At 53.8% G+C, this 12691-nt stretch overlaps 1 protein-coding gene and 1 non-coding gene across 2 annotated transcripts; both read right to left on the bottom strand.

The window, feature by feature from the left end:
* Window positions 1-1725: 1725 nt before the first annotated feature.
* EIF4A1 (eukaryotic translation initiation factor 4A1) lies at window positions 1726-10390 on the bottom strand. Its single transcript, XM_020799822.3, has 11 exons — window positions 10290-10390; window positions 8325-8373; window positions 7750-7882; window positions 6730-6869; window positions 5573-5741; window positions 4986-5095; window positions 4443-4586; window positions 3848-3985; window positions 3315-3404; window positions 2728-2807; window positions 1726-2601 (listed from the first exon to the last, which is right to left on the bottom strand). The coding sequence occupies exons 1-11, from the start codon at window positions 10310-10312 to the stop codon at window positions 2457-2459; spliced, it is 1221 nt and encodes a 406-aa protein (XP_020655481.1). The 5' UTR covers window positions 10313-10390; the 3' UTR covers window positions 1726-2456.
* On the bottom strand, window positions 5174-5318 carry LOC140701576 (small nucleolar RNA SNORD10). The gene has a single exon (XR_012080467.2). It is a non-coding gene; the product is annotated as a small nucleolar RNA SNORD10 (small nucleolar RNA).
* Window positions 10391-12691: the final 2301 nt, after the last annotated feature.

Here is a 12691-nt window from a genome sequence, read left to right as displayed (position 1 = left end):
AGAGAGGGAATGGGTGCGTGGAAGATCATCAGGGGATGATGCCTCACAGTGGCTCCAGAAGGCCCCTCCGGGTGAGTCAGCACGTTGGCCTTCCTCATCTGGCCACCGCAGCCAGAAGGTCTGACTCTCATGTGATGGGAAGCCGGCGCTCGGCACCTGGAACACGAGGTTCACCGCACAAGGCACACGAGAGAGCGCGTTCACCCCTGCACGGAGAAAAGACCCCTCCTGCTCCAGATGCTTAGTAAGCTCTCTAGGCAAAATAGTCCCTGCAGCTAGAAATCGAGGGAGGAGCACGCCTCCTATGCTTTGTTTTCTAAGTGCGGGGAATATTCTTTTTTTAACTCAGCAGCCTCCTGGGAGGGGAGGGTCACTCTTGCACCGGCTGCCGAACCAGCACGGAGGGTTCCGTAGGGAGATGGGCCTTTCCTGTAAGCCCCACCATTTTACACAATCTCTTAGCTGGGAGGCTATTACATCAACATGGATTTTGAAATAGTGATTTTAAAAGAAGAGAAAATGGCCACAGTCGCTTCAACAAGAACAAAAGGGAAACCACAGATGAACCGCACCGTTTACGGGGATCAGAATTCTCAAGGATGGCAAGCTGCAACCTCCTCATGGGAAGGAGAACAGCGAGCTTGCCCCCGTCGTCCGTGCCGTCCGTGCCAACTGCTAGACTGGGTTGTGTTGAGCAGTTTCTGTGCAGCTTATGCCTCAAGATGGCTTTAAAAAATCCACAAAAGCACCCAACAAGGAGATTGGGGCTGAGGGGTTGACATCTGAGAAATGCCAGCAAAGTGAACAGATTGCAGGCTGTAGATTTTCCCCTTCATGCATGCATGCATGCATACACTCCCTAACCCTCACCAGGTTGGGTGCCTTATTGAATCAAAAGCACAAAGGAGCCCAGTGAACATGCATTTCCTCTCCCTCTTTCTCAGCAGGCCCAGGCAGAAGTGGGAAATTTGCACAACCCCCCCCCCTCACCCCCACTGGCTTTGTTCTGGATCCTCAGATGACCAACTTCCTTCACTGATCTGAATCACTCCGGCCACCCTTTCGCCAAGGGTGGGGTTTGCTCATCCCAGTAAGATAAGGGAGCAGATGTTTGCAAAAAACATACCGTACACCATACAATAAGAGCACACACTGCTCACACATGGGGGAAGGAACCAGCACTTTTGGCTGTTTTATGCTCAACACTGCAAGCCTTGAACACCAACCATGGGACAAACCACGCTGGGCAAGAGGGTTAGCTTTTCAGGCAAAACCCGCAGTTGCCCGTACTCCTTATTCTAGATTAACTAAGGACCTGCTTCACCCTCGGCTAACGCTGCACCCCAATTTGTGAAATGGCTTTTTAAAGATGGAGCCTTAAAAAGCATCTCAGAGAATTCAAGTTTTTTTAAAAAGTGGTGTCGAACTGTGGCCCCTCCAGATGTTCTTGGACTTCAACTCCCAGAAGCTTTCACCACCACCTCTGCTGGCCAGGATTTCTGGGAGTTGAAGGCCAAGAATATCTGGAGGGCCACAGTTCGACACCACTGAAATCCTAAAGGTATTGTGTTCAAATAGCACCCAACTGTAGTAGGTAACCGGTGCCCCCCCCCCCCCCCCAAGTCCTGCAGGAAGCGAGATTTTCCGTTCGGCAGGTTAAGCTTCTCTTCTAGGTACTCCCCTCCCTGGAGCGAGACATTTTACAAAACCACCCGAAGCAAATAGTTTTTTTTTCTCAAGATCACGTTTATTTTGGTCACTGTAACTTTCCTTTTGAATAAATAATAGCTATACAAAAAGGGTAAGGTTGTACGCACAGATTTTTTTTTTGTTGTATGAAAAGTTTTCAATTTTTTTTGTCTACTTTAAGAAAAATGTAATAGGGAAAAGATCTTTTGTTTCATATATAGAGAAAAAAAAAGAGCAACACATCTTGGCAATTTGTCTGAACCAATGATTTGAGGCAGGGAGAAAAAAAAACCACCACCTTTTTGAGGTAGGTTTTAAATTCTCAAGCTTTTTTTCCATTAGCACCACAATTCTGATGAAAGATCAATTTGAAAGACTACAAAATCATTGAGGGGACATGAGGGGACGGAGTGACAGGGAGAAGCCAAGGATTCTCAGCTTCTGCCGTCCACGTCCCTCCTCACTTCCAATGATACCTGGGGTGGGAGGTCTCTCAATCTGGGGCCGGTGGGGGGGTGCGCCGTTTTGGACAACTGAATTACAAAATGAAGTCACACAAGTAGAAGGGGCAGAGATTGAGACAGAGAAAAGCACCAGTAAACACTGAAGATTTTCATTTTGCCTCCAAAAAAGTGACATTTATTCAAAAGGCAAGAAAACTCAAAAAAAAAAAAAAAATAGAAAAGGGCAGGTATGGAGGTGGGTGGGATTTTGTGCCTCGGGGGGGCTGGATGTTGCAGGCACTACTGGGCCCCAACGGGAGACACTCAGATGAGGTCCGCCACGTTGAGCGGCATCTCCTCGATGGAGGTGTTGTAGAATGTCTCAATGTCACGCAGTGTGCGCTTGTCCTCTTCCGTCACCATGTTGATCGCGACTCCTTTCCTTCCAAAACGGCCACCTCGACCGATCCTGGGTTAAGACAAGGAGGGGGAGGCAAGGATGGCCAGGTGAGCGGGCAGAGAAGAGAAGCAAGGGACCCCCACCCACCCCAGAAGCAGGACTCCGAAAAGCTTCCCTTGGAGGTTGTCCCCTCACCTGTGGATGTAGTTCTCACGGTTAGTGGGCAGGTCATAGTTGATGACCAAGGACACCTGCTGCACATCGATGCCACGAGCCTGGGGAGGGAGAAGGGGGCAGTTGTGAACACCCAAGGACTGGCCCCATCGTGGGGTTTCCACGCAAGGCACACTGATGAGCTCACGGGGGGACACACACACACCCAATACAGAAGTGGCAAGGAAGCACCAAGCACCAGTGGATTCAGGTTAGCATTTGCCAAGACTTTGTGCAAGCATCAACATGACTACCTTTTACAAAGTTAGTCAGCACCCACCCTGCCAAACAGAAATAAACTTGTGGGTCTGGGAGGTAGACAAGAGACCTCTGCGCCTTGAGAAAGCTCATTCCTGCTGGGAGGTCGAGGCCCGGCTTTGTGGGCTGCCCCACAGTGGCAAGGCACCTTTTTGTTGGTACCCGCCGTGGAGAAAGGCAGTCCCCGGCCAACCCTTCCTCTGCCAAGGGGCTACAATCTGCCGACAGCACTGCGCCAGCCGGGCAGAGAGGGAATCTCCTTGGGGGGGGGGGAAGAGAGGGAAAGGAGGGCCACCTGGACTGACACTCACCAGCAAGTCTGTGGTGATGAGGACGCGGCTAGAGCCGGATCGGAATTCCCTCATGATCACATCGCGCTCCTTCTGGTCCATGTCTCCATGCTGCGGGGAAAAGAAGAGACGGTTTCTTCTCTTGGAACCTTGCCTTCATTGCCACCCCGTCCGTCCTGCCTTCCCACAGTCCCCACTCAGATCCACTTTTCCAAAAGGGGGAGACTATTTTCCTGCCTCTTGCCCGCCCGGAATACTTCCATCCAAACAACTGCCCAGCGGACCAGGAGAAACCGATCTAGCTTATGGGGAGTTTGCCCGATTGCTTCTGCCTCCGAAAATGATTTCTCTGTGCAACAACAGGCTTCCTTCATATCAATGGCAACATGGCCTGCATTTTTAACCTTTTCTGGTCTTGTCCAAACAAGTTGGCCACCAGGTGTGGAGCGGCCGCTGCCAGTACAGCCCACTGGACTCCTCGTAAACCCTACGAGCACCGTGCTCCTCAGAGTCAAGACCACTCAGCCGAGAGCCACCCTTTCTTGCGCACTCACCATGGCCGAAACAGTGAAGTCCCGGGCATGCATCTTTTCGGTAAGCCAGTCCACCTTCCTCCGGGTGTTAATAAAGATGACAGCTTGGGTGATGGTGAGGGTCTCGTAAAGGTCACACAAGGTGTCCAGTTTCCACTCCTTGCAAAAGAAAAAGGGAGTTAGAACCTTATGTTCTCGAAGGAGTTTGAATACTTCAATTCACCCCTTTCCCCTGCAAAACAAGCCAACCTCCTGATTTGGGGGCCACAAAGGTCCACATGAAGGGTTTCCTGGATCCCACAAGACAAAGCTCTATCCCAAATTCCTGCTGTTTCTCAAAGGACCACCTACACTAGAGTCGCATTTTGCCCTCCCTCTCCAAGGCCAGGCATCAATTACTCTTTGCGCAGCACTTCCCAGAAGGGAAAATGAACGTGCCCCTGAAGAATCTCTAGCAAGTGGAGCAAAAAGCATTTCATTCTTCAGGGAGGAAAGAGAGCTGCTAGACTGAGTCTACATCAAGCACAGACAGCTCACTGGGGATGCCTTTAGCATGCTTGCGTAGAAATTTAAAGTTTGGGTAGACTGGTATCTTTCACATCCCCATTCCACGCACCTCCCTCTCCACGTTTATGTAGAATTGCCGGATGCCCTCCAGGGTCAGCTCTTCCTTCTTCACTAGGATACGGATCGGGTCTCTCATGAACTTCTTAGTCACCTCCAGGACATCCATGGGCATCGTGGCCGACAAGAGCACCACCTGGAGAAGAGAAACAAAAGGACTTGAGCTCCCCTTCCCTTCGGTGGAGAGGCTCGTAAGCCTCGCTTCCACAGCAACAAGCGCAGCCGTCTCTGGAGGAACCAAACGTCCTTCCTCGAAAGAGCCAATGTCCCAGAGTCAGAGCCCTGAAGTGGGACTTGAGAAAGGCCAGCTTCAGGTGTTCATCTCAAAGCTCCGTGGAAGACCCCGGCATGGTCTGTCAAGACAACCTCCCAAAGCAAAGAGCAAGCCAGGTAGCTTTCCCTAAGCTGGCACCTTCCATGGGTACTGGATTACAACCCTCATTTTGCCTTCAGGCGCCAATGGATGCCCCTGAAATGCTTTCTCTTGCCTCATGGATTGTGTCTCCCTAACTCCAGGGGAGTGGAGCCCTCTTACCTGCGTGTTCCCGCTCAGCTTCTGGAATATGTCATAGATCTGGTCCTTGAACCCTCGGCTCAACATCTCATCAGCTTCATCCAGCACAAACATCTTGATGAACTTGGGAGCTGCCAGGACAAAACCCAACCGTCAAGTCCCCTGAAAACTACAGGCCAAGCGGCATCCGCCAGGCTGGACTTCTGGCTGTTCTCAGGGACATCCTTCTGCTATGATCATTTCCCCCCAAGACACGCCCGTGTTCCTCTCCAGCTCAGCAGAACGCTGGCCAGGAGGAAAACAAGGGTGCAGGGGGGGTGTCAGTTGACACGCATGAGGTGATCATCATGGAACAGCCGCAGGGAGAGAACGGGCCTGTGGTTGCTAAGCTGGCAACCCATGCTGTGGAGGTTAAGCGGCAACTCCAGGGCAGATGGAATCCATTTTACCCAGCTCTCCTTGCGTCGGAAAGGGCAAAACCTGCGCGGAGTCCCCCAAACCCTGAGGTCCTGTCCAGCTTCTGCAATGGGGCACGCAGCACAACCCTCAAGTATTGCAACAGGAACGTAAGACAGAAGCAGCTCAAGCCCAGGCCCTTTGCTACTCACAGAGGTATCTCCGGTTCAGCATGTCAAACACTCGACCAGGAGTCCCGACAATGATATGGGGGGCTTCCATCTGGAGTTTCTGGACCTCAGCCCGGACATTCGTTCCCCCTATGCAGGCATGGCAGGATGCGCCCATATAGTCACCCAGAGCCATCACCACTTTCTGGATCTATGGGGAAGGAAGAAGGGTAAGCAAAGCTGCCTTGGGCTGGCCCTCTCTCCTCTCCTCCCACTGAAACATGCCTTGCTCTGTGTGTGTGTAACCTAACCTTGGTCTTCTGACCCAAGGATGCAGGTGACACAAGCCTCTGTACCAAGACAGCAAAAACAACATGCTGTGACACCTCTATTCCAAACAGGGATTTAAAGGCCATTCAATGCTACTCAGGCAGACTCATATGCCAAATACACTTCCCGCAAACAGCTTGCTCCTCTTTCAAGATACACGAAACTCTCCTACTGCTTTTGATGGATATTATTGATAGGTCACCTTCCTCCCCGTGGGGGAATTAAGGCAGCTTGTAAAAAATAAATCAATTTGAGAAAACTTAGCACCAATATCCTTTGAAAGCCCTGCACCTCAGCCTTGTTTTTCTGCCTTCGCAGTTCTCAAGGCTTGTTCCCCCAGCATGAACCAGCCAACAGCCACAAGAGACCCTGTGCTGGGATGAATAGGGAAAAATCTCATGTCCCCCTGCAAGATATAAGGAGTGCACCACTGTTTAAGGAGCCTCTTTGCCCAGTTACCAGGGGTGTGTGTGTGTGTGTCAGTCCTGAAAGGAAAACCAGGAGACCACCATCCTCTGAACGTGAGAGACATAAATGCTACACGGCTGGAGGAGTCCGGCCTCTCAAACAGAGCCATGTCTGTAGTTCCACAACCAGAATGGCCTCGGGAGAAGACCAGCCAGGCACCACTTTACAGGTTCCCATGAAGAGCCCAAGGGAGGTTACCTGGCACCTGAGAAGCTGCTTTCGTGAACTAGGAACTCCCACAGCCAGGAGGGCTGAGGAACTTTGTGAGTTATAGCCCAGGATGGTTGCTTAATGGAGAAAGACCAGGCCAGTCTGGCCACTACCTCAGGCAGGCACAGAAGGCCACCCGACAGCCAGCCTGGGCAAAGAGGCCATCTCTCTGCCCTCCAAGACGGGCTTACCTGCTGAGCCAGCTCTCTCGTAGGGGCCAGCACCAGGGCCTGGGTGGCCTTCAGATCGAGCTCAATTTGCTGAAGGATAGAGATGGCAAAAGTGGCCGTTTTCCCAGTTCCAGACTGGGCTTGGGCGATCACATCGTAACCTGTGCAGGGAAGAAAAGAAATCAGGTCACTCTGGAAGAACCAGAACAGAGAGCTGCTAAAGGAGCAGCTGCCAAAGCAAAACTCCTTTTTGTTTCCCCAGCATGAACCAGCCAGAAGCCACTGGAAGAGAGGCTACGCTGGGATGAACAGGGATCCTTCCTGTTCCCCTGCTAGATGTAAAACAGCCACCAATTTCACAAGTGGTGCTTTGCCCAGTTAGCAGGGGAATGGCGTGAAGGGCATGAAAAAGCAAGGCAAGAGTGATGACACCACTGTTAACCAACATCACCCTTGACTAGTGTCTCCACTAACAACAGCTCTTCGTTAACTGAAGGCTGAAATCCTGCAGCTTAGTATAGCAGGCCACTAGATCAATGGATCTTGTGGAGGAACTGACTCACCAAATCCCTGCAGATTCCACAGGCCTATCATAAATACAACTGTTATATGGACTTATATATGTGACTTATACACCGCCCCATTATTACACGTAGTCCTTTGTTTACTTTAGAAGTTAAAATTCAAACTATCCCAAGCCTCATGTAACACAAATGTGACAATATGAGGATTAAAAATTTGTACAAGCAAAAAACAAAAATTTGTTTTTTAAAAATAACAGCATCTGGGAACTGCTTTGCGTAAATCTGCTTTCAACAACTGCCTGAACAGAAGGAAAGGATCCTGATTTATCTCAGTCAGTAACGTATCCCAGAGACTGGTCTCCTTCTGTGTGAGCACTTTTAGCACCACAGACTGAAGGGAGCAGTTGAAACAGAGAGCTGATTTCTATTATCCCCAAGCCACTGGACACCCAGCCTGCTGTTCTCTTTTCTTTTAAAGGAAGAGATAAAAGGGTATGCGGTCTTTGTGTCTTCTTACCCTTGATACAAGGGAGAATGGCTCGCTGCTGGATGGCAGAGGGTTTCTCAAAACCATAAGCATAGATTCCTCGCAGAAGTGACTCTGACAAGTTCATGTCATCAAAGCTGTCAACGATTTCATTCCAGTTGCTCTGCAAACAGAAGAGGTCCATGAGCCTGCCTCGCAGAGAAATACGCTCGTCCGATCCAGATTTCTCAAACCCCACAGCTCCCCCGCTGGGTTTACTCGACCACTAAGATGTGCCTGCCCATCTCCAGATAAGGTGGGCAATGGTGGGCCCCCTTTGGGTGTTCCTGGCCTACAACTTACCTGGATCTAGAACAATCAAACTGAGGAGTTCTGATATAAACTGAAGTGTCAGTGACCAACATGGGAGACGCCCTCAAAATAGAACAGCTTCTTTATCCCACATGGCAAAACCATCTCTGGTTTCCTCTTCCAGCTCTCTGGAATCTGCCCCAAAGTCAGGACTCTACTCAGGAGTCACAGCAGCCTCTTCACCCAAAGGCCATCCCCATGGGTGCCCATTCCTGCTTACCACATGCACACACAGGGGAGAAAAGAGCACTCACCTCAATGACACCATCGGGGTCCATTCCTTCAGGGCCATTGTCTCTAGATCTGTTTTTTTAAAGGGAAAAAAAAACTTTGTTATGTAACAATCTGTGACCACTTAGCCACCACCCAATAACTTCCCTTACACATGTGTATCTACAACTCTCCAGACTCTCTTTTGCTCACCTCTCATGACCACCACGGGGGAGGAAGGAGCAAAGAGCTCACAAGGGCTCCCTCCTTCCTATGGGCCCACAGGCTCCCTCTTCTTCAGAGCAGACCCACCCATGAGGATTCCCATTCAGCTCCTCCCTTCCACAGGGAGCATTTTGCTTCCAGAGGAGGAGGAGGCGGAAGAGGCCATGTTGAACAACAGCCCAGTGAGTGGCCCCAATGAGTCTTGGGGGTGTGTGCCTTTTCGCTCCTCTTTCTTTTCTTTGGGACTCCCGCCTGAATCGAGACCTTACAACGGAGACTTCCAACTTTTGAGACTACGGCAAATTTTAGGGCAGAAAGAGCGACTCTCTGGGCGGTTCCGCTGCCCCGCCCGGGTTCCAGCCCGGCCCCGACCTCCTCCAATATTTGGGACCACAACTCCCAGCATCCCCCCCTTCCAGCCGCCATGCCCAACGACCCTGGATGATGGGTCGTTACCCTCGTCCCCCGCCCGGCAAGGCCTCAAAGCCTGGCGGAATCCCGGGGCTCCCTTTCCCCAAGGCAGGGCCAGGGCCAGGGCCGCCGCCGCCCTCCGGCTCGCCGGCCTCGCTCTTCCCCCTCCTGCCTCCCACGTGCGGCCTTTCCTGGCTCCTCTCGCCCTTCCTGCTCTCCTTTTATGGGCAAAGAGGCTCCGCCCCTCCTCCCAGCACGGGCCCGTGACGTCACGGGCGCCGAGTTCCCGGATGCGAAGCGGCAGGACAATGGGCAGCCAGCAAGCGCTAAAATGGACGCGCCCGCGGCGCGGGGGGGGGCAGAAGGCGACGGAAAGGCGGGGGGGGGGGTGGACGAAGATAATGGAAGGTCTCTAAAGGCGGCCCGGGCAGCAACATTCCCCCCCATTTTCCCCTCTATTTCTCCCCCCCCGTTACTCTGGGAATGGACCCCCCCGGAAGGGTGCGGAAATGGGCTCGCCCTGGGAGCCCCTCCGGCTGGAAAGTACCAAGTGCGGGACTTCTGGGGGGGTGAATAGAAAAATGGAATGGGCCACTAAGGGCGGAAACGGGGAGACGAGAAAGGGCCAAAATGGCTGAAAAAAAGGAGGAATCTTTCCCTTTGGCGTCGTCACAACAAAACGCCTCCCCCAAAATAAGGGGGGCTTCCCTTCCAAAGAGAATGGGAGGTCGTCCCGTTGTTCTTCTCCCCCATCCACAAAGGAGGAACCAATCTCTCCTCTCCCCCTGCGGGGAAAAAAATAGTCTCGCCCGCGGCAGAAAAGGGGACTGGCGAGCAAGGGAAGGGGGGGTGAATGCGCGGAGAGGGGCCGCCCTCGTCAGCCGCAGCCTCCCGCGCCCTCTCTCCCTTCCCAGAAATGGCGGCGGCGGCGGCGGCAACGAAGGATCTTCGTCACAGGTCGGAGCTGCCGTCGCGACTGCGTTTCCTCCTTTGCGCAAATTCTTTCTCTCCCCCCCCCGGAAGAAAATGGTCTCGGCCCAACGTCCATAGGACGCGGAGGAAGAGCCCAACCGTCGTTCGGGGGGGGGGTGATCGGAAGAAGGCACGGGGAAGCCGGCCACGTGGAAAGGCCGCAGGGGAAAAAAAGGCCGGAGAGGAAAATGAGAAAAGGAATCGGCGACGCTCGGCGGCCGAAATCCTTTCGCGGGAACGAGGAAAAGGCAAAGCATCCCGTTTCCGCTCCTCCCCTCCGAAGGAATGGTTTGGTCCGCAGCTTGAGGCCTGTGAGGGTCTGGCGCGGGCCTAACCGAGGCGGCGACGGCGACGAGGGAAAGAGAGAGGCCTGCCTGGCGCTCGCTCGCTGGCTCACTCACCGACTCTCTTGACTCGCAGACATTCTGTGGAGAAAGATCCTAGCCCCGCCCGCCTCCTGCCTCCTTATAATAGCCGCCTAAGCCCGCCCTCCACTCCCGCCTCCATTGGCCGCCTGGCAGAGGTCTTCCCGCCGTAATCGCTCCGCCGATTGGTCCGAGCCCCCTTCGATCAGAACGACCGGCTTCGCTCCCATTGGCCGGCCCCATCTCCTCCTGACGGGCAGGCGATCTCGTCATGGCTGACGATCGCGGGCGCCGATTGGACGGGGAGGGAGGGGGTTTCGGACGTCCCACCCTTGGTGACGCTAGACGTGCGGGCCTGGCGAAAGACGAGAAGGCGCGAAGGGCGGCGTGACGCAAACGGCGGGAGGCGGGAGAAAGGAGTTTCCGCCGCTGCCGATTGGCCTGGGGCGTCGTCTGTTCGCGCAGGGCGGGGAGAGCGTGGCCAATGGGGGGCGAGAAGCTTCAGCCGGAGGACCGGGCGCAAGGTCCACGTGGTGACGAGGCCACCCTTTGTGGGGGATGGGAGGCTAGACGCCACGTGATGGGGCCACTCAGGGAGGGGCGCGCGAAATGGCCCCTCCCAAAAGCAGGACCGGGCCAGGCGGGCGGGGGGGGGTTTGAAGAGTTGGAATCCCAGGGGTTCGGAGGCCCAGGCGGAGCATCCCACGTTGTACCCTGGACCCCCCCCCCCGAAATGCATGCATGGATGGCCTGGGGGGCGGGAAATAAGTCTTGCTCCCCCTCCAGGATGGGAGGCGATGTATTTTGTCTACTCCCCCTCCAGCGAGCGAGGCGATATACAGTAGTATTTTGTTTACTAAAAATACCCTCCCCCCCATCACCAAAAAAGGCCCCCTGCCTGGTCTGCTGGACTTCACTTCCCATCATCCCCAGACGTCGGTCTCGGCGATAGAAGCATGGTAGTCGCATCCCCTTACAGGTCTATCTTTCCACCCACCCCCGTCTTTCTTTTTTTTTGCGGTGGGGGGGCAAGCCATCATTCATTGGGCACAGTTCTCAGACCTGGCACACCTCGTGGATCTTGTATGAAAAGGGAGACGTTTCTCTTTTGCCTTCTATTCCACCATCTCTTCCTGTCCTCCAAATAATATCTGTTATAAAATGCAACCCCACCCCTTACAAACCTAGCCCTTCCCGCGTGCATTGTGGATTCTTGCTGGAGATGGAGGGCCTTGTGTAGCTGAGGGCCAAAGATTTCTCGCGACCACGGGCCACACTCTGCCACCCCTTTGCCTTGTGCCGGCTTGTTGTTGTTCAGTCGTTAAGTCGTGTTCGGCTCTTCGTGACCCCATGGACCAGAGCACGCCAGGCCCTTCTGTCTTCCACAGCATCCCGGAGATGGGTCAAATTCATGTTGGTCGCTTCGGTGACCCTGTCCACCCATCTCGTCCTGTCGTCCCCTTCTCCTCCTGCCCTCACACTTCTCCCCCCCATCCCACCAGCACAGCTAGACTCCAATTCCCATAAATTCCTGGCACCAACGTGGGAGAATCTGGGCAGAACCTTCTGGGAAAGATTTAAGGAAAGCATCTTTGACAGTTGGCACAAGCAGCCTGGCCTTGTGGGACAGGTGGGTGAGGTGTGGGATGCTCTGCCGGCACAGCCGTTTTGGCCACATCACCCACCAGAGGCGAAACTGCCTCGCTTAGACTTCTCTAAGCAGGTACAGGAAGTGCGCAGCGAAAGGGAGCGTGTTGGGAATGATGAGCTCCTAAGCACACCGCCCTACACGCCACCTTGAGTGGCTCCCTAAAACCCTCTGGAAAAGAACAGCCTGCACCATGTGGGGCGAGGCACCCAAGGGGCAGGGACGGCCCTCCGACCGACCTCTTACTGTCCCTTGGGCAAACAAAGCAACCAAGTGGAACCAGGCTCGGCTGCTTCGCTTGCAAGCTCTAAGTGGCTACTGGAGTTGCATCTCAATGGCTGAGGGCTGGGGTGAGAGACGCAGACGTCAGCAGGGACCCCCTTCAGTGAAAGAAGGCCTTCCTCTTGCCCACTGCAGCACCGTTCACATGGCACTGTCTCACTAAGATGCACTTGGAAAAGAAAGAGGGAGGCGCAAGGGTGATGCTGGATGCCCTCATCCACAGAGAAACGTCGTTATAGTAACCTTTGAACTGCGGAGCTGGAAGGGACCCCGTGGGATCATCCAGTCCAGCCCCTGACAAGGAGGCCCAGTCCGGGAGGGAATTGAGCTTCCAACCTCTGGCTTTGAACCTAAAATCACTGGGCTAGCTAGCAGGTCTGTGCCTCAGTCCACACGGCCAGGAAGCCAACCTTGGCAAAGACAAGAGGCCATTTGGGGTGAAATCCAAACGGCCTGGTAGTCTGCAGTTTAGTTATCGGCCTCCTTTCCACCGTTCAAGAGAGCATGC

This window comes from Pogona vitticeps, chromosome 6 (genome assembly GCF_051106095.1).
Source record: "Pogona vitticeps strain Pit_001003342236 chromosome 6, PviZW2.1, whole genome shotgun sequence".
Lineage (NCBI taxonomy): Eukaryota > Metazoa > Chordata > Lepidosauria > Squamata > Agamidae > Pogona > Pogona vitticeps.
This window is presented reverse-complemented; position numbering and strand designations above follow the sequence as displayed.